Raw genomic sequence first — 27,938 nt, 5'->3', positions numbered from 1 at the left:
AGCAAATGTTAACACCGCCATATTCGCTGTCTCTTTCTCCTCCCTGTGTCCCTCCCTTCATAGAGCTAGCTTTTTTTTTAAAGATCTAAACTATTTAAAATTACATTGCAGAGATCATGCTACTTGACCTCTCCAAAGTGTACTGTGAGTTTTCCAAAAATAAGGGCATTCTTTTACAAAACTATAATAAGTTTTAGTGAGCAGAATGAAAAGATACTGGGTTAAATCATATGAAATTGCTAATATCTGATTACTTATGGCCTGAAAACTGGCAATTTCACGTGGTTCGGCCTAACCTACTGCTTAAAAGTCGTGAGTTCATACTGATAGCTGCAACTGAAATCTAACACTACAGAGCTCCTCACCTCCTGCCATTCCATTCCACGTTCCTATCTTCATTCCCACAGAACAAACCTCTACTACCGACAGCCTCACACTCAAAAGTTTCTGAACTACAATCCCAATTCCACTAGCACCATAGAACCTATTAAGTATAAGATCTCTTAGTAGCTTTATATTTAGAACGGGTCGGGAACCTATGGCTCATGAGCCAGATGTGGCTCTTTTGATGGCTGCATCTGGCTCGCAGACAAATCTTTAATAAAAATAATAACATTAAAAATATAAAACATTCTCATGTATTGCAATCCATTCATTTCCTACTGCTCATGTTCATGGTTGTGGGTGGCTGGAGCCAATCGCAGTTGTCCTCCAGGACAATATCAATTTTTTTTTTTTTTGGCCTGACCTGTGGTGGCACAGTGGATAAAGCGTCAACCTGGAAATGCTGAGGTCGCGGGTTCGAAACCTTGGGCTTGCCTGGTCAAGGCACATATGGGAGTTGATGCTTCCAGCTCCTCCCCCCACTTCTCTCTCTCTGTCTCTCCTCTCTAAAATGAATAAATAAATTTAAAAAAATGCCTTTAAAAAATTTTTTTTATTGGATAATACGTAATGTACACGGGTCGTTGTATGGCTCTCATGGAATTACATTTTAAAATATGTAGCGTTCATGGCTCTCTCAGCCAAAAAGGTTCCCGACCCCTGCCTTAGAATATAGTCACTAAGGGTAGACAGTCAAAGTGACCCAATGTACAGTCCCCAAAAGTTCCTTGAATTCTTTTTTCTGTACTTGGTGATGCCACACATTTAATAAACACTGGGATCATTGTTTTTGTTTTATGTCTATTTTAGACATTTTTAGAGATTTGGGGAAAGTCGTGTTTGAAGGACTGCACCACCGGTGAAAGAAGGAGTTAATTAATTCTTTGTGGCTACAGAGGGTTGAAATTATGAAGTTTCTCAGAATCTGTATTTTAGAGATCTTGATTTTACTTCCTTTTAGATTTGATTTAACGTCACTGTTGAATATTTAAAGCATTTAAATGGTTCAAAGTCAAGTGGGTCTTATTCTTATCTCTATCCTTCTATCTTGATCCTACCCATCTTCTATCAATAACTATTCTTATCATTTTCTGGTTTATCTTTTCTTTTTTTGATAAACATTTTTTCTTATTTTCTCTTCTTTCTTCAACAAACAGTTGAATACTATAAACTTTCTTTTGCAACTTGCTTTTCCACTTAACAATAAGTCCTGGGAATTAGTCCATATCAGTTTAGGGAACATAACCATAGAATCATCAGAGCTGGAAGTTCCTTAGAGGTCATCCTAGTTCAAATCTTATCCCCAAAATGCCTGCAATCCAAAATCAATTAGGTGGATCCACTCACCTCTTTAATACCTGGGACAGGGGGTGGCGGAATTCCTTGTCTCATTAAGCAGGCCATTTAATTTTGGAGAGCTCTATTACAAATACCTTCTTATTTTGAATTGAAATAGGATTCTGAGGAACTTCATAATTCAGCCCTTTGTAGTCACAAAGAATTAGTTGGCTCCCTCTTTCACTGTGCAATCCTTCAAACATGACTTTCCCCAAGAAACAGGCCCCTCCCTTTCTTGTTCTAAACAGTTTTATAATGTGTGTCATTGTAACTCTTTTCATAAATTTTCACTTATTTTGTGTCCAGATCAAAAAAAGTTGCAGAAATCAAAACTACAATAAGATACCACCTCACACCTGTTAGATTAGCTATTATCAACAAGACAGGTAATAACAAATGCTGGAGAGGCTGTGGAGAAAAGGAACCCTCATCCACTGTTGGTGGGAATGTAAAGTAGTACAACCACTATGGAAGAAAGTATGGTGGTCCCTCAAAAAATTAAAAATAGAGCTGCCATATGACCCAGCAATCCCTCTACTGGGTATGTAACCCCATAACTCAAAAACGTTGCTACATAAAGACACATGCAGCCCCATGTTCATTGCAGCATTGTTCACAGTGGCCAAGACATGGAAACAACCAAAAAGCCCTTCAATAGATGACTGGATAAAGAAGATGTGGTACATATATACTATGGAATACTACTCAGCCATAAGAAATTATGACATTGGATCATTTACAACAACATGGATGGACCCTGATAACATTATACAGAGTGAAATAAGTAAATCAGAAAAAACTAAGAACTATATGATTCGATACATATGTGGGACATAAAAATGAGACTCAGAGACATGGACAAGGGTGTGGTGGTTAACAGGGGGGAGGGGGAAGAGAGGAGAAGTAGGGAGTAGGGGGAGGGGAGGGGCACAAAGAAAACCAGATAGAAAGTGACGGAGGATAATTTGACTTTGGGTGATGGGTATGCAACATAATCGAATGTCAAAATAACCTGGAGATATTTTCTCTGAACATATGTACCCTGATTTATCAATGTCACCCCATTAAAATTAATTTTAAAAAAGTTATATCAGAAAAAAAAATAAGTTGCAGGGACCAGTGAAACATCAATGTGAAGAAGGTGTCCGGGGTCAAGAGAAAGAAGTCCAGGGTTCCTTCATTCAATATTTACTGAGCACCTACTGCTTCCTCTAGGTGTTTGGGACACATCTGAGACCAAAGATTTCTATCCACTCACATTCTAGTGGGAGACAAGACAGAAAATAAACAGCATTGTACTTAAGTGCTATGGAGGGAAAGAAAGGAAGAAACATTAGAACCGAGCAAGAAGGGTTCAAGGACTGATCAAAATGATAAACAGGACAGTCAGGGCAGGCCTCCATGAGATGATGACATTGAAGATGGCTTCAGGGAGGTGAGGAAGTGAGCCATGGCCATCTGGGAAAAGAAGGACTTTGGCAAAAAGATGAGCTGGTGCAAAGGTCCAGAATCCACCAAGTTGGTTTACCTGAAGGCACTGAACTACTGGGCACAACTGACCCACGCGAGTTTGTACGTGGAGCAGACCGGGCCTGGCCTCCGCACTCGTTACCTCCTGTTGTGACCCAGCTGCCTAAGTAATAGGCCTAAGGTCACAGAGCATAGAGCTTTGATTTCATGGGCAGAAATTGAAAAGAATAGGTATTAAAAGACATGACTTAGACCTAGAAGTTTCATTTCAATGAGAGTTGACATCTTTTCTAGTTAACCTTAGTCCCATACATTATCTTAAGATTTAAACATTCCAGAGACATTTTGGCTAACATAATAATTACCAAAAGTTTCTTTCAGAAAAAGTTTCTCCATGTTGGTTGACTACGTGGACAGTGACTTCATTTTCAGCCACCAGACCCCAATCTGACTGCTTTCTGCTTTCAACCTGAAAATCCACATACACAGTTCTGACATCAAATTCACTCAAAGTGGGCACTCCTTAGTTTGTCAGAGACAGTCAAGTCCTAAGAACTTTCTGCTGGAAACAATGTACAAATACAGGAAAAAGTAGCCTAACAAGGAATATGCATAGATACATTTTCACTCAGCTGTACCGCACTTTTAAATTTGTTGTGCAATTTCCAGAGAGACATAGCTAACGTGTAAAAATAAAACAGAAGTTATAACCAGATTTTAATATGACTTTTATCAGAGACTTAAACACAATGGGGTAAAGACCAGTACTTAACAGATTTAAATTCTAGTGGGCAGAATTAAGAATAGTCACAAAGTTAAGGAATGAACTGTGTCTAGACATCTCTCCTCGATTTCTATTTGAGGAACAGCCCCATCCTTTGAATTCCCAAGCCAGGAAGGAATTCAGAACCTGCTGCTGAAAGGATCATCATCCTTAATTCTCAATCCATTTATCAGGCTAAAATGCAAATGTTAGTGGTGAATACATTTCAACAGCTCTGGAGCTCCAAAGAGCCTTCTCAGGGAACACGCTGAGCTAACGGGGGAAGGGTTAAGCCACCCCTATTTTTCAGATCTGAAAACAGTTGTTCTGATATGAGACGAATCATTACAATGGTGCCGGCTCCTTTCTATAAAAGCTATACACATATTTTGCACAACTGCATGATTGTTATGGCAACCATAAAAATGGAACTCTCATTCTTCAAATGACACACTACCCATACTGGATTACCTACCTACGTTTGTTCTTCCGCATTACCCACAATTTCTTTTCAGAAAGTGCTATGTTTGTCCCATAGATGTTTAGGAGCAAGATAAAGTGGTCTCTTTCAAAGGGAGATTCCACAACAATGAATCTTTCAAAAGCCTAGCTCTTCAGGAATTCTAGGGCTTCCCTGTCCAGGCTTTTTAGCCCCTGATCACTGGGAGGCCTTAAAATATTCCCCCTAGGAGGCAGGGGAGCTGCCTGGAAAATGTATTCCCAAATGATTGGGGTTTTTTTTATTTTTTTTTTATTAAAAGGATGATTAAATCACCATGAATGCGCCTTAATGCGCCTTGCACAGTTCTATAAAATACTGAGAACATTCACAAGGGTCCCAGTTCAGTGAGGTGAGAGACTTGTTTAAGAGACACATACAAGCACTTTAATTAAAATTACTGCTGAAAGAAACAACATAAACATATCAAACAAAAATGCCAAAATAAATGTCAGTATTTCAGGATGATCGGAGACTCATTATTATTACTTTGGCTAATGTGAGTAAACTCTGGAAATCTTAAAAGGAAGAAAATGTGAATTCTCTCTTCTCATTAATGGTGAAAGCCATGTCTAGTCTTGTATGTCTTTTAAATAATCACTTTGGGCCAGGATTCTGTTTCATTGTTCACAGAGCTAAATCTATAGTTAAAAAAAGGAAAAAAAAGAGAAAGCAGGCTGGTAATGACTTTCCGGCTGATTTTAATATTAAATACTTAGATTTTGAGATGAAAATGTATTTGTTCATAATTACTGTTTGCTCCAGAGAGTTTCCAAATAAAGCACTGAAATTCATCTAGGTATCCTTTCTCAAAAACACAAAAACAAACAAAATCAAAAGAACTACAAAGTCTCCCTCTGAGGTGGGCAAGGCCAGTCAAGCTCTAAAGCGGCCCCCTAGTTACCACGAGCAGCCCCTCTGCTGTGGAACACACTGAGGGGAACCCAGAGGACTACTTCTTCACTCCCACCACATCTTCAGGAGTGACCCGGGTGACCTCAGATGACCCCACCCCCAGTCTGCACCTCTTCCTGCTCTTCCAGGGACAAGGCCCCCAGCCTACTCCCTCTGTCTCAGCCCAGTCCCCGTTACCCAGTACTTACCAAGCCTCGGACCAGACTGGTCCTGAATTCATAGTCCACCCTCTGTTCCTACAGAAACAGCTCTCCCCCACTGGACTCCGTCTCCTCTCCTTCTCCCCTGTATTTCAGATCTTTTAGCATTTGGCTACCAAGATGAAGTTCCTAAAACACAACATTAGATGATATTCCTTTCTCAAGAAACCTTCACTAGCTTCCAAGTATCTTGCCACTACAGCTCTCACCTTGGCATGCAGCATCCCCCATGCTCTGGCTGCAAGCCACCCTTCCATTCTTCCGTAAGACAATGCCTCCATTAACACGGGCCCTTAACAAACCAGCGTCCTGAATTAGTGATCTATGAGACTCATCAGCTCTTCTTCTGGACTTTATTTTCTTTGAAGATCTGTTTCTCTCAATTACCTATTTTTCAATTCTAACAATATCTAGTTCCAGGATTTGCAAATAGTAGAGATAATAAGTGTTTACTACACTAACTTGAGAGTTTTAATTACTACAACGGCTGTGAAAGTTCCCTAGCATGCTAACTAGCTGTGGCTCTCCACACTTGCCCTCTGACAGGCCGCGGCGGGAGGCACAGTCGAGGCTTCCACACTGCCCACTCCTCCGCGCAGGGAGTGTCGGAGGGGCCTGGAGGCAGAGGGAGGGCGTGGCAGAATATCAATATTCAGTTTCTACTTAACAAAACAAACCAACTTAAAAAAGGATTGCTTTTGTAATTCAAATTACACAAAGTACAATGCTATACCAGCAGGAATTTGAAGAAGGCTCTATTTTCTTTTTCCTTAATATGGGGGAGGGGAAGTGTGCAGTGCCTTTGATTGATTTGGCATTTTTGAAGGATTTTTTTTTTTTGTAACAGAGATAAGAGTGAGAAACAGAGAGAGGGACAGATGGGACAGACAGACAGGCAGAGAGAGAGAGATGAGAAGCATCAGTTCTTCGTTGTGGCACCTTAGTTGTTCATTGATTGCTTTCTCATATTTGCCTTGACCAGGGGCTACAGCAGAGTGAGTAACCCTTGCTCAAGCCAGTGACCTTGGGCTCAAGCCAGCGACCTTGGGCTTCAAGCCAGCAACCTTTGGGCTCAAACCAGTGACTTCAAGCTGAGGGTTGATGATTCCACACTCAAGCCAGTGAACCCTCACTCAAGCTGGTAAGCCTGTGCTCAAGCCAGCAACCTCAGGTTTTTGAACCTGGGTCCTCTGTGTCCCAGTTTGACGCTCTATCCACTGCATTACCGCCTGGTCAGGCTTGATGGATTATTTTTAAATGTTTACTAAGGACGTTGGTTTAAGAAGGCAGAGACACATGAGGCTAGTAGGTAAGAGCTTCCAGACTGCAGACTTGAACTCAAGTCCCAGCTCCAGCCTCGCAGCCACAAGGCCTGAGGCAGCTGACTACACTCGCCTGAGCCACAGTTTCTCCATCTGCAAAACAGGAGACGTTCTCTCTCAGGGCTGTCTTCATGACTGAATAAGGGACTGCAGAACTATAAAGTAATTAAATGAGATAATCCATACAAGAAGGTATAAAGGAAGCATTAGAGAAATGACACATTTCGGTATGGATGTATTTGTCACGTTCACAACAAAGATAAATTTCTTTGTCCTGGATATTTCGGGCTGAACATTAATGGGGATGACCTAGCACTGGGGAGTGGGTCTTTCTCCTGGTGTGTCCTCTGGTGTATGTTAAGCCCCCAGGCAGAGAAGACAGGAGAGGGACACTCGAGAAGTACCCACTACACGCCCAGCGCTGTCCCAGGTCTGACAGACAGTTGAGATTAGGCGAGTGATTTAACATTTTCAAAGTAACTCTATTGCAAAAAGAAACGATTAAATACGACTATAGAAAAGGATAATTGAACACACATTTAAAGTATTATTATGCTTGTGGGAACACTCCTATCCTAGGAATTCTAATTACATCTGTAAGACCACAGGAGAACTGTTTAAACAATCACAATTTGAAACTCCTGATTCTCCCATATACAAACTTTGGTACAATTCCATAAGTCACCTCTCAGGCAAAAATATTAGTATTATAGGGCAACTTTACATTGGCGCATTAAGAGTAAATATAAAATAACACAACCAGTTCCTTCACACACATAACACAACTTTTCTGCGCTTCAGTGCCCTCCTCTGAGTTCCAAACAAACTCCGTACATTTGTTCACATAATGCCACAACGGCTCGAAAGGTTTTGGAATTCTTTTAGAACTGCTTTCTAAGCCAATTCATGAGCTTCACAAGAAAATCAGTTTTACTACTTTATAATTATACCTTTTTTTTTTGAAGTTGTATTATCCAGCTTGATTACCACCTGATTTACCACTCTTGGCTCTAAATTGTCTTGGCAGTTTTCAAAAATCAAAGCCACTCTCAAAAGATGAAGATTTGCCATTGTTGAAAATGTGCCTTAGGCTCTGAAGGCAGTTTCCGAAGAGGAGTCCAAAACTGTGTAGTCCTCCCCTGGCTCCCTCCCCACGCCTGCCAGCAAGCTCAAGTCCTCCTCGTTCCCAGAAACATCCTCAGGACCCTGCTTCTGTCAAGTTCCCTCTCACCTCCTCCGCACCAGAAAGCTCCTTAAAAGAGATGTTCATACCTGGTGTCCTCGCTTTCCCACTTCCCTTCCACGCCTCCACTGACTCCAGTCTGCTCTGGCTCCCATCACTCCACGGAAACATCCAAAGGACAAAGAAAAGGACTTGGGGCTGAACGCAGGGGCTCTGTCCTCGCGGGCCTCGCCACGGCAGAGCACAGGGAAGCTCACCCTTGCTCGGAACTTGTTGCCAGTTTTGCTTTGTCCTGTTCTTTTCCTCTTCTAATAGCCTCCTTTCTGCACGCCCGCTCCACGTTTCCTATGAAGCTTCCACCCTTTAGGCTCTTCAGATCCATCATGGTCCCCTCTCCCCAGACCACATGCTCACCAGGTGTGTGTGTTCACTTCGGTGCTTCCGACTCCTACTTGTACGCACCTAAACCACGCTATCTGCAGCCCAGACTTCTTTCCTGAGCGCCAGGCCTGTTCTTCCTCCTGCTGCCTGGATATCTCCTTCTGGTATTCCAGGCACTTAATATCCAAATTTTACTCATCTTCACCCATCCAGTATTTCCTTCTTGCCCTCTAATTCACAATCTCAGATTTTCCTGGATTTCACCTTGGCCTAAGGCAGCGGTTCTCAACCTGTGGGTCGCAACCCCGGGGGGTCGCCTAAAGCCATCGGAAAATACATATTTATTACACAATACATCTTTAAATAAAATATGTATTTCCGATGGCTTTAGGCGACCCCTGTGTTTTGATCTTTCGACCCCCGCTGGGGTCGCGACTCACAGGTTAAGAACCGCTGGCCTAAGGTTATCGACACAGTTCAAGGGCGTATTCCCTTACTGACAGTCCTTTCAGAGGATATCAGTAACAGTATCAGTTGCTTTTTCTTCTTTTTTAATAACAATAAGGCAAAAAGTCTATGGAATTCCTATCTGTCCTTCAAAGGCAAGTTCAAACATTACCCGGCTTTAAAGCTCTCTCGTACAAAACTAATCACTACTTTCTCATCTGTGTTTGCCTGGTCCCTTTTACAAAATTCTCTGAACCTTTTGAGATAATTGTCCATGAACAAGCAGTGGCAAAGAATAATAGAGAGACACTATCTACCGTTTACCCAATCTGAATGGTGAAATCTAACAAAATGATACCTGTTACAATAACAATACCAGGATATTGCCATTGATACAGTGCACCGGTCTCACTTCATTCCCACTCTTCCTCGTGCTAAGTTCTGCACCATTTTATCACATGTGCAGACTGAGCGTTGCCTCAATCAGGATGCTGTATGTTCCATCATCTCAAGGATCCTGCTAGTCGTCTTTTAATAACAATCATCTCCAATGCCTGCCTGCCCTGCCTCCCGGAGTCCCTGGCAACTACAGCTGTTATATAAATAAAATCACACAGATGTAACCAGTTAGATTGTCCTTTTATCACTCAGCATAATATCCTGAAGATTCAGGCAAGTTGTTGGATGCATACACAGTTCATTCCTTTTGACTGCTATCACTCATGGCATGGACAGACCACTGCTTGTTTAACCGTTCACCTGTGGAAGGACATGTGGGCTGTTTCCAGCTTGGAGCTGTTATAAATAAACCAGCTAGGAAAATTGGTGTGCAGTTTTGTGTGCACTGTAAGTGTCCGTTTCTCTGGGGTGAGCGCCCTGGAAGGCGGTCACCAGCTGTACAGTGGCTGTGTTTGGTATTTTAGGAAACAGCCAAAGCGTTTCCAGAGTGGCTGTGCCGTTTTACATCTCCAACAGCGTGTGAATGACCCACTTTCTCTGTATCCTCACCAGCACTTGGTATTGCGTGGAATTTCTCACCAACTCTACTTTTTCCTTTTAGTTTATAGTCATTCGAATAGGTATGTACTGATAATCCACTGGGGACTTAATTTGCTTCTGCTGTGCAGGGAGAGGAAGATTAGCCCTTGCTCAGCCTGCTGACACCTCCCACCTCCCACCTCCCAAAGGGGGAAGTGGAATGTCACCTGCAAGTGGCAGACAGGATGGAAGATAGGTCACTGAGTGGCTCCACAGACACCACCAGGTAGGGGGGACTGGAGCATTGCTGCTTGATTTCACAGGATAGGGTGGGTGTATAGAATACTAACACCTTGGTTGGCTCCACTGAACCAAAGTGTGTGTGTGTGTGTGTATGTGTGTGTATGTATCTGTATTTTTATTTATTTTTTACAGAGCAGTGGGTAGCAAAAAGTATCAACTCATAGTTGCTTCACTTTAGTTGTTCATTGGTTGCTTGTTGTATGTGCCTTGACCGGGCAAGCTCAGGGTTTCAAACCCACGGCCTCAGCATTCCAGGTTGACACTTTACCCATTGGGCCACCACAGGTCAGGCGGTGTGTGTGTCTTTTCCACTGGTGTTTGGCTGGTATGACGAGTACTGCCAAAACGTCTTTCTGTTGTTAGACCACCTTTCCCCTGGTCCTCTGGGTAGAGAAGGAAGGTTTCTCTTGGAGATTATTTTGCCTGCGCCTTTTGCCCATCCCAGATGGGCAACTTCTACCAGTACCCTGCTGGGATTTATGGGCAGCAACACGGAAACTCGGGGGAACCACTGGCATGTTGCTCCTCAAGCCCTGAGAGCGTAGGCAGTCCTGCCTCCCTTCTCCACCTTTCAGACTCTTATTACGCTTGCTGGCTGTGTAACACCCACGTTTCTGGGTGTGAGAGGGAAGGCCCGGGAGGAATAAGTACACTCGGCTTTGCCAGAAACAGAAGCTGTACCTCATTTTGTCAGAGTAATTTTAATATTTTATTCTTGAAGATGTTTTCCTACCTCATTTCCACACTACACAGCTACCACCGAAGGCATTGGACTATATTTTATCAGTATCATATTCCTAGGAATATCCAAAAGAAACAGGGATGAATACCAGCACTTGCTTAAAAACATGTTATACTGAATAAACTAATACATATTCTGCAAACTTCTACACATAACCTTCTTTGTCTTTTTCCATTTTCTCCCTTCTTTTATCCTATATACAATTATTACATATAGTACATAGTTCTCTCTTGTCCACAGTTTCACTTTCTATGGTTCCGGTCATCTGTGGTCAACCTGTGGCCCAGATCTATTAAATAAAAAATCCCAGAAATAAACAATTCATAAGTTTGAAATTTTATGCTGCTCTGAGTAGTGTGATGAAATCTCGTGCCATCCTGATCTCTCCCCACCCCCCGGACATGAATCACCCCTCCCCTTTGTATAATCCAGTATACACACACTATATACATTACACATTAGGCACTTAGCAGCCATCTTGGTAATCAGAGAGAAACAACCTCCACATAACTTTTATTAGAGTGTATTGCTATGATACTTCTATCATCAGTTAGTATTGTTAATCTTTTACTGTTCCTAATTTATAAATTAAACTCTATCATAGGTATGTATATATGTATGAATAGAGAAAAACAGTATATATGGAATTTGATACTATCCATAGTTTCAGGCATCCACTGAGGGTCTTAAGACATATGCTGTACTTATGGAGGGAACTGCTCCATAAAATTTATTACATACTGGCCCTGGCCGGTTGGCTCAGCGGTAGAGCGTCGGCCTAGCGTGCGGAGGACCCGGGTTCGATTCCCGGCCAGGGCACACAGGAGAAGCGCCCATTTGCTTCTCCACCCCTCCGCCGCGCCTTCCTCTCTGTCTCTCTCTTCCCCTCCCGCAGCCAAGGCTCCATTGGAGCAAAGATGGCCCGGGCGCTGGGGATGGCCCTGTGGCCTCTGCCCCAGGCGCTAGAGTGGCTCTGGTCGCAACATGCGACGCCCAGGATGGGCAGAACATCACCCCCTGGTGAGCAGAGTGTCGCCCCATGGTGGGCGTGCCGGGTGGATCCCGGTCGGGCGAATGCGGGAGTCTGTCTGACTGTCTCTCCCTGTTTCCAGCTTCAGAAAAATGAAAAAAAAAAAAAAAAAAAAAAAAATTTATTACATACCAAGTGTAGAGCTAGTTTCTAGAAGTAGAAAGACAAGTAAGACCTAGCTCTTGCTTTTGAGGACTTTGCTATCCCTCAGGAAGACAGAAGCACATTCAAGTAAATTAGAGTACAGATGGCAAGTACTGTAGTATAGGCATGAACAGTCAAGGGAGAGGAGACTAGAGCATGACTAGCTCTTCCAGAGTGAGACAGCAAAAGCATCTTACGTGAAGATGCGCCCAGGAAAACGAATGGAGTACAGAGCAAGGTGTGGGCAAGATGCAGACCCCGGATAGAGTAAAATGGTCTGGGGAAAGATGAAGGGTTGAATGCAGAACAGGATACTGTATAGGAACTAAGAAGTTTATTTCCCTCTTTTTCTATTATCAATAGTTTATCATTTCATTTTTTCACTTGCATTGATATGAGAGGCAAGCTATCCAACATTTCCTAATCCTAAGAATAATTTGTCCATACAATTAATTACTTCTCAAATTATATCTTTCTTTCTCTCTCTTTATTATCTTCAATGAGAGGCTTCTTTCCCAGAACTTTCTGCCGGAAGTTGTCTTATTTTATCTGCAACCCAAGCATTAGAAAATGAAGCGACTAGAGTTTCATCGCACGACCAGCAGAGAGAACATGGACCTCTGACAAGCCTCTGCTCCACATAAGCATTGGTAACACTGGCAGAACTGTCAAATCAACCTTCTCGTAACTTTAGAAATGAACCAAAGGCTTATAACAATCTGATGTACACTGATTCAAGAGAAATGGCTTAATCTCAGTAAGAACAGTGAGCTTTCTAAGGTTTTTATTGCCTTATTCCCATGTCTCTCTCCCTAGCTCTGCATTACCCCTAAAAACAAACAGTCTTCCAGCATGGTGAAAACCAGCAATGTAGCCACCATGGCAGGGGGCAGAATGGATTTAGAAGCTCACCAAAAACAGCATTACAAAGGAACTGGCATTACTTGATCCGTCTGGCGGTTCCCTGAAAACCTCCATTCACATTAATTTGACCTGACTCACACCTTGCTCAGTGCAAACAACCTTATACCCCTAGGGGTGTTTGTCAAAAATGGAGACTAAGTGTCATGGATAGCTTTGAAAAGGTCTGATATATTCCTGGGGATGAAGACAGACACCCACATCTACAGGGCTGTCTGTACACATGCCCAAGAAAGTCCAGATGAGGCCTCAAGCTTTCACTTCTGGCTGACCTTGAATCTCTGACCAAGCCGACAGTGAAGACTAAGACAGAGTTGGAAAGTGCATGGTGTGCCCCAACACATGCCCAGAGGCCCAGAGGCCCTCAGCAAAGCCTCGGAGACTATCGGTTCTAAGCATTTGAGAGAATCTCTGTCCATTCATTAGCTGACCACTAAGCTAGTAAAGTAGAAACTTCACAAAACAAAGAATAAAGACTCTACTGAATTAGTTTAAGAAAGTCACAAACAGTATCAAAAACCAACAGTGACAACAACAAACCTTGAGGAGATGATCTGATTGTCAGAGTTTCCATATTATATTGTTTAAGATGCAATAGATACAGATATAACATGCAAATAGTAATAAAGAGGGCTATACTAGCTAAACAGAAAATAGATTTCAAGATAAAAAGGGTTACTAAAGCCAAAGAAGGACAATTTATAATGATAATAGGGTCAACCCATCTAGAAGACATAACAATTAAAAACATATCTATATGCACCTAAAAACAGAACCACCAAATAAGGCAAAACTGGCTGAACTAGAAAGGAGAAACAGACAATTAAAACATAATAGTTGAAAACTTTAACATGCAACTTTCAACACACACACAATTAGAAGACCAACAAGGAATCTGAAGATTTGAAAAATACCATCAGCCGGCCCTGGCCGGTTGGCTCAGTGGTAGAGCGTCGGCCTGGCGTGCGGAAGTCCCGGGTTCGATTCCCGGCCAGGGCACACAGGAGAAGCGCCCATCTGCTTCTCTACCCCTCCCCCTCTCCTTCCTCTCTGTCTCTCTCTGCCCCTCCCGCAGCCGAGGCTCCACTGGAGCAAAGATGGCCCGGGCACTGGGGATGGCTCCTTGGCCTCTGCCCCAGGCGCTAGAGTGGCTCTGGTCACGACAGAGTGACACCCCGGAGAGGCAGAGCATCACCCCCTGGTGGGCAGAGCGTCGCCCCCTGGTGGGCGTGCCGGGTGGATCCCGGTCGGGCGCATGCGGGAGTCTGTCTGACTGTCTCTCCCCGTTTCCAGCTTCAGAGAAATACCAAAAAAAAAAAAAAAGAAAAAAAAAATACCATCAGCCAACTCGATCTAACAGATATCTATAGAACATCCCATCTAACAACAGCAGAACATATATTCTTTTCAAGTACACATGGTTCATTCTCTAGGCCATGAAACAAGTTTCCATAAACCTCAAAAGACTAAAACCATATAAAGCATGTTCTCCAATCAAAGTGGAGTAAAAGTAGAAATTAATAAGAAAAGGAAACTTTAAAAATTCACAAATATATGGCAAATAACATACTTCTAAATATTCAATGAGTCAAAGAAGAAATCACAGGGAAATTATATGATATTTTTAGGTAAATGAGATAAAAAACACAACCTACCAAAACCCGTAGGATGCAACTAAAGTGGTACTTGAAGGTAGAATTATAGTTGTAAATACCTATATAGAAAAAAATAGAAAGATCTGAACTCTATAACATAAACTTCTCACATAGGAAACTCATGAAAGAAGAGCAAACTAAACTCAAGCAAGCAGAAGAAAGGAAATTATAATAAAGTGAAAATAAATAGAGAGAGAACAGAAAAACAGGAGAGAAAATAAATGCAAAAGCTGGTTATGCAAAAAGATCAACAAAGTTGACAAGCCTTTAGTTAGACTAACAAGAAAAAAGAGAGATGACTCATATTATAGTAGTAGCTAGCCCCTTATCCACAAGGGATACATTCCAAGGCTCCCAGCAGATGCCTGAAAGTGTTGATAGTACTGAACCCTGTACATACTGTGTTTTCTCTATGCATACACACTGATGATAAAGTTTAAGTTATAAGTTGAGCATCTTAAGAGATGAATAAGTACAATATACTATAATAAAAGTTATGAGACTATGGAATGCTCTCTCTCTGCAAGCCTACACAAATTTCTTTTTCCTTCTTTACAATTTCTCAAATAGAAGAATCATTCTTACTGCAGATCTTAGCTACCTCAGCATACATTTTTTTGCTTTCCTTACTAAGTTGAGAACTTTCATTTTCACTTAAAGAAAGCATGTTAGGGTTTCTCTTTGGCATATCCAAATGGCATATTTGGCACACTGGAATCATTGCTCCATTAAATAAAATAAGGGTTCCTTGAACATAAGCATTGTGATACCACAGCAGTTGATGTGAGAAGTGAGATGGCCATGAAGGCACTAATGGGCAGGTAGCATACACTGCATGGATCTACTGGACAAGAGGACGAGTCAAGCCCCAGGTGGGGTGGGGTGAGATTTCATCACACTACTCAGAATGGGGTGCAATTTAAAACTTATGAACTTATTTCTGGAATTTTCCATTTAATATTTTCAGACCACAGTTGACTGTGGGTAAGTGAAACCACAAAAAGAAAAAACAATGAATTAAACAACCAAGAAAAAGGACAAATTCATAGAAAGACACAAACTACTAAAACTGATTTAAGAAGAACCAGAAAAGTTCAATAGACCTATAACAAATAAATAAATTGAATTAATAATTTTTAAAATTTCCCACAAAGACAAGCATAGGCCAGATGACTGCATTAGTAAATTCTACCTAACATTTAAAAAATTAACACCAATTCTTCACAAACCCCTTCACAAACTCTTCTAAAACTCATTTTATGGGATCAGTATTATCCTCAAAAAAGCCACAAAGCTATCAAAAGAAAATTACAGACCATGATCCCTTAGAAATATAAATGCGAAATTCTCAATGGAATACTAGCAAGCCAAATATAGAGACATAGAAAGGATTATACATTATGATCAAGTGGGATTTAATCCAAAAATGCAGGATTGGTTCAACATATAACAGTCAATAAATAAAATACATTATATTAATAAAGGATGAAAGTCACACAGACACAGATAACCCCTTCACAAAATCCAGCAACATTCATGAGAACAACTCTCGAAAAACTAGAAACATTATGAATTGCCTTCACCTTAATAGAAGGCATCTACAAAAAACCCCACAGCTCATGTTATCATTAATGCTTTAAGACTGAATGGTTTCCCCCTAAGATCAAGAACAAGTCAAGGAAGTCCACTGCTGCTACTCCCATTCAACACTGTACTAGAGGTTCTAGCCAGAGCAATAGGGTAAAAAAAGGAAAAAACAGGCATTCAGATTGGAAAGAAGGAGTACCACTATCTCTATTTGTAGACGACAATCTTCTAAATATAAAAAATCCTAAGGCATCCATAATAAAACTATTAGAGCTAAAAAAATTGAGTTCTGCAAGGCTGCACAATACAAGATTTATATACAAACATTAATTTTATTTCTGTATGTTTCATTTGCAATAGCATCAAAAATAAAAAGATACTTAGGAATAAATTTTTCCAAAAGAATCATAAGCCTTATATACTTAAAACTATGAAGCATCATTGAAAGAAGTTAAAGATCTAATGTGCACGGGTTGGAAGATTTAATGACAATACTCCCCAAATTGATCTACAGATTCAACAGAATCCCTATCAAAATCCTGGCTCCCTTCTTTTCTTCCCCCCCCCCTTTGGCAGAAATTGACAAACTAATCAAATTAATAAGAAGATGCAAGTGACTCAGAATAGTCTAAAATTTTGGGAGGGAGGTTAATCAAAGTTGGAAGACTCACTCTTTCCAATTTCAAAAAAATACAAAGTTATAGTAATCTAGACAGTGTGGTGCTGACATAAAGACATATGAATCAATGAAATAGAACTGAGAGTCCAGTAATACACATACATTTTATAGTCAATTTTCTAAAGGGTACCAAGACAAGTCAATGGGTAAAGAATCACCTTTTGGCCTGACTAGTGGTGATGCAGTGGATTGGGTGCTTATCTGGGATGCTGATGACCCAGGTTTGAAACTCCAAGGTCACCATGTTGATTGTGGAATCATCGACATGACCCCAAGGTCACTGGCTTGAGCATGGGGTGACTGGCTCAGCTTGAGCCCCCTGGTCAAAGCACATATGAGAAGCAATCAGTGAACAATCCAAGTGCCACAACTACAAGTTGATTCTTCTCATTTCTCTCCCTTACTGTCTGTCTGTCTCTCTTTCCCTCACACACACATACATAAAAGGAACCATTTTTTAAAAAAACAGTCTTTTTTGTTCTGAGACAACTGTGTATCTACATGCAAAATAATACAGTTTGCCCTGGCTGGGTGGCTCAGTTGGTTGGAGCTTCATCCTGAAGCGCAGAGGTTGCCAGTTTTATCCCCAGTCAGGGCACATATAGGAACAGACTTATATTCTTCTCTCTCTCTCTCTCTCCCTCCCTCTTCCTCTCTCTCTCTCTCTCTCTCTCTCTCTCTCTCCTTCCTCCTCTCTCTCCCTTCCTGTCTCTCTAAAATAAATAAATCAAAAATTTTTACAACAATAATAATAAAGTTGGACCCCCTACATCATACCATGTATAAAGATTAACTAAAAATGGATCATAAGCATAAATGAAAAAATTAAAACTATAAACCACTTAGAAAAAAACAGGTTTACCTCTCTGTGATCTGGAATCAGTCAACAGTTTGTTAGGTATGATACCAAAAGTACAAGCAACCAAAGAAAACAGATAAAATAGAATTCATCAAATTTAGAAACCTTTGTGCTTCAAAGAACAGCATCAAGAAAGTGAAAAGACAACCTACAAATGGAAGAAAATGTTTGAAAATCACATATCTGATAAAGAACTGGTATCTAGAATATACAAACTACTCCCAACTCAATAATATAAAGATAATCCTATTTTTAAATGACCAAAGGATTTGAACAGAGATTTCCCCAAAGAAGACAAAAAAAAACAATAGCCAAGAAGCACACGGAAACACGTTCAGCATCATTCATCAGTCATAAGGAAGCACAAATCAAAACCACACGAGATCCTACTTCACAGCCTCATGGATGGCTCTAATTACAAATGCAGATAACAAAAGCTGGTGAGACAATTGGAACCTTCATACACTGCTGGTGAAAATGAAAAATAGGACAGCCACTTTGAAAGAGAGTTTGACAGTTACTCAAAGAGTTAAACTTAGACTGAATGCATGGCCCCTCAATTCCACTCCCAAGTATATATACAAAAGAATTGAAAACATATGTCCACACAAAAACCTGCTCACAAATATTCACAGAAGCATTATTCATAACAGTCAAAAAACAGAAACAAACCAAATGTCTATCAATAAATGGATAAATAAAATGTGGTATATCCGTACAATGAAATACTATTCAGCCATAAAAAGGAAGGAAGTAATTAGTGCTACCATATGGATGAACCTTGAAAACATGTTCATGAGATGATCCATGAGGAAAAGTTCTAAGAAATCTATTAACCCACTGTTTTCTAAAAATAAATGGCTATGGACTCCTTTTTCTCCATAACACCTAGGAAAATCCCAAAGAAACTGCGACCTACCAACAACTTTTGGAAAATCCAAACCTGGTCAACTAATCCATTTGACAAAAGGTGAAATGGCTCTCTCTGTCGTCCCATGTTGAACCGATTTGCCCAAGGTTACCCGGCTAGTCCCTGGGAGAGCAAGTGCCCTTCTGGGCTGCCACACTCCCTTCCCCGAGGAACCTTTCCTAAATGGCAATTTAATCACATTGGACTTCCTGATAAACAGCAAGAGTATTAGTCATTTGATGTTAGTTCTATCTGAAAGCTTTCCCACAAAAGAGTTGACCTGAAAGAGGTTAGTATTATATGTCTCTCCTTTCAACTTGCTATTTCAAGGTTGGTTTTACCTGGAGAGAGAGGAAATTTCTGTCTACTTGGAACAGTTCCATCTTGAAGATATTTCAGTATTTGTTACCACAACACCCTTTCTGTGCTCAGTATTTTTAGCTCATTGTTTTCTATTTTGGCAGCTGAGAAGCTGCAGTTTGTAATTTTACCTCTAGCTTCATATTTCTTCTTAAAAGTGAATACAATGTCCTGTTTATAATAATAAAATCACTAGTTGGCAGAACGACATTAAATGGAAAAAAAAGAAAGAAAGAAAGAAAGAAAGCAATTGGAAAATTTAGAGCAAGCAATTTTAAGTGCCAAGTTTCACATTTGTAATGGTCCGGTGGAGGTCACTGGGCTTCCTTTTTATTGAGGGAATAGTAAAGAAATAGATATCCACAAGTTCTCCCGTGAAAAACTATAGAAAACACCTCCGCTTCAATGACGTGGCCCAAACTTCCACAATATTACTAACTATAGGAAAAATGGAAAACTCAGTTTAGTGTGGTATTTTCCCCCTCCAATATTTAGGCTTTCATTTTCCACTTTAATTCAGCTTTGAAGCTTTAGTTTCCTATTCCAGTTTAGCAACAAAGGAAACAAAACAGTATCAATGAAATTGGAAATAACTGGAGCCAGCCTCAGAAATAACTCGGGGGTTTCTTGGGCATCTGGTGCAACCCCATGTAAGCAGTTTCCTTGCCCCGTGCTCCTTCTGATTCCCGAAGGCTTGCATTACTGGTGTTGCTTTCTCCTACTGTCTAAACCTCAGATGCCCTGCTAAAGAGACCTGCGGGTCAGGCCCTGCGAGCGGGGATGCCCCAGAGATGGAACCTGACTCTGGAAGAATGGTACTCCCAATCAGAAGGGCCAGATCGCCCCTAGGAGTTCACACCAGCCTTCCTTCTCAAAAACTGCTAACCAACCATTTTTCTTTTCAAAATAAACACTATTTCTCCCAACTTCAGTTTGCAAAATATTACCCCAATTCCATTGGACTAAAAAAACTGGAATTTTACTGACATAATTGGATTATGAGGTTTAAAGATTGATGGAACTTTTCTGTTCCAAATATAATTGTTCAAATACCAAACCTAAACGGGTATGTTGAAGTCCTTACATAGCTAGAGCCAGGGTAACACTGCAGGCTCCATGGCAGGGTGGCCCAGCGGAGGGGGTCAAGAAGCTATCAAAACCATAGGAGTTGTGAGCCCTGTTACAGAAAGCTCTGGGAGTCTTGGGAAACACGTCACCTTTGCTGCAGCCATAGCTTATCACGAAAAGGAAGCCTACTTTAGTCCGTCTGGTTCTCTCTATGCCTGTTCATTTCTCAGATCTCAGCTCCAGCACCAACGACCTTGGCAGTCTGCTCAGACAGATATGAAAGCACTTGACACACTCTGCTGTAATTTATCTGAGTATAAACCTGTCTCCCTGAGAAACAGTACAGTCCTGAAGAACAAGGGCTGGGCCTTACCTGTCTTGTATCTCCAGTGACTAACTTATTACTTGGCATATACAATATATACACATATATAACAATATATGTACATAAATGTATATAGGAGAGAAGAAGGGAGGAAAGGGAAGACACAGCGGCTTTTATTTAGAAGGGTATGGAATATATATTAATTTATTTATCACACATGTTTTTCAGCATGCGCTGGGACCCATTCCTAGTTCTTTTGACATTCTTGGGAAAGCGAATATTCATCAAACCTCTGCGAAGGCACTGACCCTCTGAGTAGAAGAAATCAGTATTATCAGCCCTTGTACCAAGTACTGCTCTCCTTCACTGAGTCCGCATCTGACTCCTGTTTGGTACCTCTGATTCTGCTCCCCTGCTCTGACTGCGAGTGCCATGAGAACAAACACCCCATCTGCATCTGGCCACCGCTCACCCCCCACTGCCCACAGGGGTGCTCAGCTGAAACACTGAGTAAGTCTATCACAAGAGCAGTCAAAGAGAAAGGAAAGGTAATCAAATTGAAATACTTCAGCATACTATGGCCTTCTCTTTATGTTTTTTATGGTAAAAATAAATAAATAAAAACTATGGCTGCATAACCACAAGAATGAACCGTGGCACCTCACCAGGGGCGTGGGTCAGGGGTCAGTGAGGGGTACGGATGAAAGCGTCAGCATCCCAGAACACCACGGGGATGCCACTGGCCCTCCCGTTAGTTCCCATGCTTTCAGTCATAAGTGAATACTTACAGAAATTACCTAGTTTTAGCTAAACTAATCCTTACAAAATAGGCAAGTGGCTAAAAAAGATTACTGTAAAGATGCACAGATTAAAGACACACTAAGATAATAATAACACAAATACTACCAACATGAGAGAAACAGCAGAGTTGACAGATCTCCTAACATGAATTCATAAACAGTCACATTATGATTTCAAAACAACGACTGTCAATCATGCTACCAAGCAGATACTTAGACAAAATTAAACACAATCTGTCCCTTCAACGTAAAGGTGATATTTAAACAATGAGAAAAAAAGTTACTGTTTTGTTTTGGTTTTTTTACAGAGACAGAGAGAGAGTCAGAGAGAGGGATAGATAGGGACAAACAGGAATGGAGAGAGATTAGAAGCATCAATCATCAGTTTTTCATTGATTGGTTTCATTCATCATCACCTTAGTTGTTCATTGATTGCTTTCTCATATGTGCCTTGACCGTGGGGCTACAGCAGACTGGGTGACCCCTTGCTCAAGCCAGCAACCTTGGGTCCAAGCTGGTGAGCTTTGCTCAAACCAGATGAGCCCACGCTCAAGCTGGCGACCTCAGAGTCTCGAACCTGTGTCTTCCACATCCCAGTCCGACGCTCTATCCACTGCGCCACCGCCTGGTCAGGCAAAGTTACTGTTTTTTTGAAAAAACAAAACAAAACAAGAAACTCAAGTATTGAAGATAAAAATTTAAAAATAGCGCCTAAAGTGATCTAAGTACATAAACTAGAGAATTACTCATATCTATATACTTAAACACCCTAACAGAATTTTCTAACTAGTTTTAAAGATGCCAACTGAAGAATAACCAAAAATTATGAACTTTTTTTTTAATCCAAAAATGCAGCACCTTTCAATTAGTCCACAAGAACTAACATGAAAGATAGAAACTTATTAGCTGGATTGCAAAATGAATCTGAATAGAATGAGTGAATAGAATGAAAAATGAGCGCTATGATTTAGCAAGTGCAGGGAGCCTTTTAAGTTATGATAGCCACCAAAAGCAAAACTAAGTATCAATTTACAGAACTTGTAATCAGACCTTTGCATTTCCATATGCTATTAAAGCAACATTTAAAAAATAAAAAATATTTAATCACATTACTTTTATCAAAAGTAAAATTATTAATATGAAGTTTTCTATACCTTTTTTAAGTAAAATGAAAATATTTTAAAATTTATTTTATTCCCATTATTCTACTCCTATGTCAATTTACAATGAACATAATAAATTAGTAAAGTAGTAAGTATGCTTGTAATTTTAAAATAAAGAGACATATTATTGGGAATTCATGCTCAGCAAAGTTTAGAGATTTCCACTTTAGGGCATCAGGAAGCAGCTGAAAGATTTTAGGCCAAAGGAGTAAAAAATACACACACACACACACACACACACACACACACACACACACACACTCACATACTAGCTGTACCCAGCCATGTGTTGCTGTGGCTCAGTCTGGTTAAATGGAAAAGAAAGAAAAGAGAAAGCACACGTTTTTAATATGTTTAATTTCAAAATGCTTGTGGGTATACAATATTTTTTGTTGTTCTATTGTCTGTGCAGATATAGAGATTGTCTGGGTTGCCAAGTCTAGAACATGCAACATATAATTGTCCATGTGAGAAGCAATCGTGTATAGATCTAAAGCGCACAATTCTAAAGACTGGCCCTGAGCTTTGTTGATGGTGATTGCAAACAATCGAATTGGGAATTGCAATCTCTTAAATTGAAATGGCATATCCGTTGGAATCATAGGAATGCGAGGAATGAGGACATCTTCACCTTTGAAAGGTCCTGACAAGATTGTTGCTTCTATGACATTGCTCATTAATTTTTCACAGCGCACAGACCCAAACACTTCATGTTTTACCATGAAATCCATCACAATTTCAGCTTATGTCTAAAAACACGTGCTGTGATGTCATGTCTATCCACCAGCGATTGGCCAGGAAGTAAGAGCTATTGTATATCGTCCCAAGCTGGATTGCATGTGAATGTAATGAATCGGTCTGGATGCACGTAGTGACAAACATACGCAATTGCATCTTGAGAATACTCACGCATATGTCGTGGACTGCCTGTATATGAAGATGGCAAAATAGTTAGTCTTCCAACGTTAGTTGTATTACTATCATTTACAACTGCATCTTGCAAATGAATGTATTCTTCAGAGCGAAGCTTGGTCTGATTCAAATGGATGAATATCATATGTTTTGTTTTGATTTTTGCATACATATCTACGATGTATTGGTGAAACAATTGATGGCATTTCAAAATGAGATTGTCTTCATTCTCTCGAATCATTAATTGGTATGAATAATAGTTCATTGTGCTGCATTTCATATTTGTTTCTTCATCACTGACTGGATTTATCATCTTAATGTTGAAGTGATATCCATCGGCACCACCCCAAAAAATGATTGGATATTGCAGAGCATCGTAGCATCAATAAGTTTCTGCAACATTTGTCAATTGATTGTTTCTCCAATGAAGAACAATATCTCTAGGTTGGAATTGATCTCCAACTATAACAACTGCCACTTCCTCTGTAGTTGGAGCATTGAGTCTTCGCACATGTTCTCCAGCAGCCATTTTGTCAGCATGAATAACACTCTTGTGTGTATCAGATGGCATCATATCAATTGCTGTTTTGAACAAACACACTAAATTGTTGGGGTTTTTTTCGTGAAGAAACTCTTACAGTTGGGAAATGATGGACCTTTTTATGCCGGTAGAAATTCCGCAGCGTGCATTCAATTCATCATTGCCATCACCAATGAAATACATTTGTAGGAATTTATGTTGACCATCTTGGAATGGAAGCAGGGAGCTGGCTTTATGATAAATTTGTCCTTCTACTTTGAAAGTTGGCATGAATTGAGCTGTTACGATTTCTGCGCCAAACAACGTCATTTGGAAGCATGAGTTCTATTTCCTGATGTTAGATAGGAAATGCTTTGATTCGGCGGTATATCCGGCAAGCAAAGTTTTTAATGGCTCTGTTGGTTCTCCGAGGCAGTTTAATTTTTCCAGCGGCGCAACACATTCCTTTCGTTTCTCCATTAAATTTCAGAGCCTTGCAATAAGGGCACACTTCAGTCATAGTGCCGATGAGAACATGCCGGCTCAAACTATAATCATCAGCTGGGTTATACTGGAATGCAAGGCGATTGTAATCGTGTGATTGCTGAGCACGGAGTCATGTTTGACACTGATCTCCTGTTTCTCCTTGACATCTTTCAGCCACTCTCAGCCTGTCATGTTCATTCTGTTGAGAACGAAGCAGATCTGAAGCTGCAGAATTCGATCGCCCTGCTGGCAACTGTGCATCCTCAAGTCTGGCTGCACGTCAATGGATCGTAAATCAGAAACATTGAAATGGAATCATAAAATATTTAGTATAGCATGTGTTGCTTTTATGTCCAACAGATGTCGCTGTTTTTTTTAAAAAGCATATTTTTACCTGTCACAGGTGTGACATCTATATCTATATAATAGTAGGTATATAAAAAAGAGCGCATATTCGAATGCAACATTGTATCAAAATTTCAAAGCAATCGGTGAAGAACTTTCAAAGATTTAAGATTTTGAACAAACGTTTACATTTTTTTTTATTCTTCCAAAGCCAGAAATGGGGAGGCAGTCAGATAGACTCCCGCATGCGTGCCTGACCGGGATCCACCTGGCATGCCCACCAGGGGGCGATGCTCTGCCCATCCAGGGCAACGCTCTGCCGCGACCAGAGCCACTCCAGCGCCTGAGACAGAGGCCATAGAGCCATCCTCAGCGCCCGGGCAAATTTTGCTCCAGTGGAGCCTCGGCTGCGGGAGGGGAAAAAAGAGACAGAGAGGAAGGAGAGGGGGAAGGGTAGAGAAGCAGATGGGAGCCTCTCCTGTGTGCCCCACCCGGGAATTGAACCCAGGACTCCTGCACGCCAGGCCGATGCTCTACCACTGAGCCAACCGGCCAGGGCCAACAAACATTTACATTTTTATTTATATAGATATTGATATATATATCAGATTTGAATTTTAGAAACATAATCCTAGATCTAATAGGTAGGGATAAAGTGTTTGGAGATTAAAGTGATTAAAAAACACAACAACCCCCTGTTACTATGCTAACAGCAGAGAGCATCCCATGAGCCTCTGTATCTTTGAAGCCTTCCCAGGACACATCCATGTATTTTAACAGAGACATTCTGCAGAGCAGAGCCTCCGACTCTGTGGTCCTCCCAGAAGGCAATGCGGGTCAAAGAGAAAGGCGAGGGCAGGGCCAGGAGACAGGACTGAGAGCAACACATGACCGCTGGCTGCTGAAGAGTCTTACTGCTCACCTGTGGGCTAGAAGTAAGACTAGAAATGATTGAGCGCCTCTCTTTTCTGCTAGTCCCCTTTATAATTATTAAAGTTATAACATTTTAAAATAATTTGAATAATAGAGTAATTTATAAAGCGAAAAGTAAAATATTGCCTCCTTACTTCCTGCTACTCCTCCGAGTCCGCACATACTAATCACTATCGATAACTACAGATAAAGGTCTGGATTTTCTCCCAGGAATTTTTGAATATGCATGGGTGCATTTATGTGTGCATATATGTGTACATGTGTATATAAACATTTACATATTTTTTATATTATTTGGCTATATAAAAATGGGCTCATATTCATATTGTTTTGGAACTTTCTTCTTTTCCTTCGCAGTATATAACCGCCACGCTTTAGGACAGTGCACATGGATCTAGCTCCTTTTCTGCAGCTGTAGGGAATGCTGTCTTCCTGATACAGCATAGGTTACGTAATCATCCTCTACTGATAGGCATTAACGGCATCACCTTTACAGAACAGCAGTAACGAACATAGATCCGTGTATACTTTCTCGAGTAGGATGGATGACTGGAAGTGAATTACTGGAAAGGGTAACTATGTTTAAAATGTTGACAGCGACTGCAGAGTGGCTACACTAACACATTTCCAACAATAATGTGCAAGCACTAGTTCTGACCTTTTCTGATTACACTGTTTAATAGATTCCCAGGTTTAGGAAAAGATCTCAGAAAAAAAATCCCCTCAATTTGTACCCAAGAAAACGAAGGTTCAGAGAAAGCTCGGTTACGGGGCCCAAGCTCCCAAAGCCCCTGTGATGAGAGAGCAGACCAGCAGGAGTCCCAGGCACGATGGATACCGCTGAAAGCCAGGACAGCAACTTCAGGGAGCAGACTCCAACTGCAATGTGTGTTCCCCCAGGCCTCCAACAAGCGGGAAAGGGGACTGTCCTCTCCTTCTCCTTGCCTACCGTTGGCCAGAAGAGGGGAAAAGGCAGCACGTTCCTGAAAGAGACCACAGCAGGAGGAGAGCAGGGGAGGCTCAGGACCAGGCGCCGGGAGCGGAAGGCACCATCAGCTCAGCTGCGTGACGCGAGCACGGGCGATGGAAAAGACTCTGACACGGGATGACCTTAGCAAAAACCCTCCCCAGCCTCACTGGGTTGTATGAAAAGTTTCTTGGTTCTAAATATCTCCATGTGGCATCCAAAATGAATGCCAGGACTGAAACCAAATTCTAAAGAGAAATATCAGAAAAGAACTAACATCCCACAATGAAGAAACATCTTCAAAGAAGATGTTGTTATAAAAATACCACAAAAGTACTTTCCAACAAATTCCAGACCTAAAAGTAAAGCTTTAAAATGAAGCTCCAAGCACAGAGTCTTGAATCCTTTGCCCTGTGCCTGAAGAGGCCCACTGAGAGGAAGGCACTGCTCACCAGATAACACTCTTTACTCGACCAGACTTCCAGGGTCGAGCAATGAGAAGGGCAGGTGGCACTGCACCTTCTGAAACCAGGATGGTCTGGAGTGGGGGTTGGCACACTTTCCCAGGAAGAGCCAGAAAGCAAGTCTCTTCGGCTTTGCAGGCCACAGGTCTTTGTCGCAACAATTCAACTCTGCTGTTCTAATGTAAAACTACACCCGCAGACAATATATAACTGAATAAGCATGGCTGTATTCCAGTGCAACTTTACAGATGCTGAAATTTGAATTTCATGTCATTTTCATGAAAGATAATTCTTGTATTGATTTTTTCCAATGAGTTAAAGCTATAAAACCATTCTTAGCTCATGAGCCGTACATAAACAGGCAGCGGGCTGGATTGAGCTGGTGGACCATAACTTGACAACCTCTTGTACAAAGCAGTTAATTCACAACTGAACTGAACTTGAAGGTTGATGGAAAGATGTGAGCCCAGGTCCTAGGAAAGTGAAGTTAGAAGGCAGAAAGGTAAAAACGTGTTGCTCTGAGAGAGTTTCGAATACTTACCTTAAATCTCTTCTCTTGCTGAACTCCTCTGGTGGTATTGTCCAGGGCGAGCCCTGAGGGAGACATTCTAGGACGTCTGAAGAGAAATCAGAGAAATCCACGCCATACTCTGTGAGTATTCCTTCTGTTTCAGGCTCGATCTCACCAGCCTGCCCAAGACTCTTAGCCAGCTGCCTGTGGACAGGACAGAGAGAGAAAAGTGAGCGTGTGAGTAAATGGAAGACAGGTGTCCATTTCCTGTCCACAATGAAGGGCAGTGGGAAGGTCTTCAAACCTCCTGCCCTTCCCCGGCAGCACATCATTCCCGGAACGGAGAGAGAGCTCCGGTGTCAGAGAGACAATGC

At 41.2% G+C, this 27,938-nt stretch overlaps 1 protein-coding gene across 1 annotated transcript in view; it reads right to left on the bottom strand.

Moving 5' to 3' along the window:
• Nucleotides 1-27,938, bottom strand: part of DIS3L2 (DIS3 like 3'-5' exoribonuclease 2) — a 320,107-nt gene that overhangs the window by 142,628 nt on the left and 149,541 nt on the right. Inside the window, exon 9 of the mRNA XM_066345627.1 lies at nt 27,595-27,768. Coding sequence (XP_066201724.1) covers nt 27,595-27,768 — 174 coding nt within the window. The remainder of the gene's footprint in view (nt 1-27,594; nt 27,769-27,938) is intronic.

The sequence above is a fragment of the Saccopteryx leptura genome, chromosome 7 (assembly GCF_036850995.1).
Source record: "Saccopteryx leptura isolate mSacLep1 chromosome 7, mSacLep1_pri_phased_curated, whole genome shotgun sequence".
NCBI classification, from domain to species: Eukaryota; Metazoa; Chordata; class Mammalia; order Chiroptera; family Emballonuridae; genus Saccopteryx; species Saccopteryx leptura.
The sequence above is the reverse complement of the archived record's forward strand: the minus strand, read 5'-3'. Positions and strand labels throughout refer to the sequence as shown.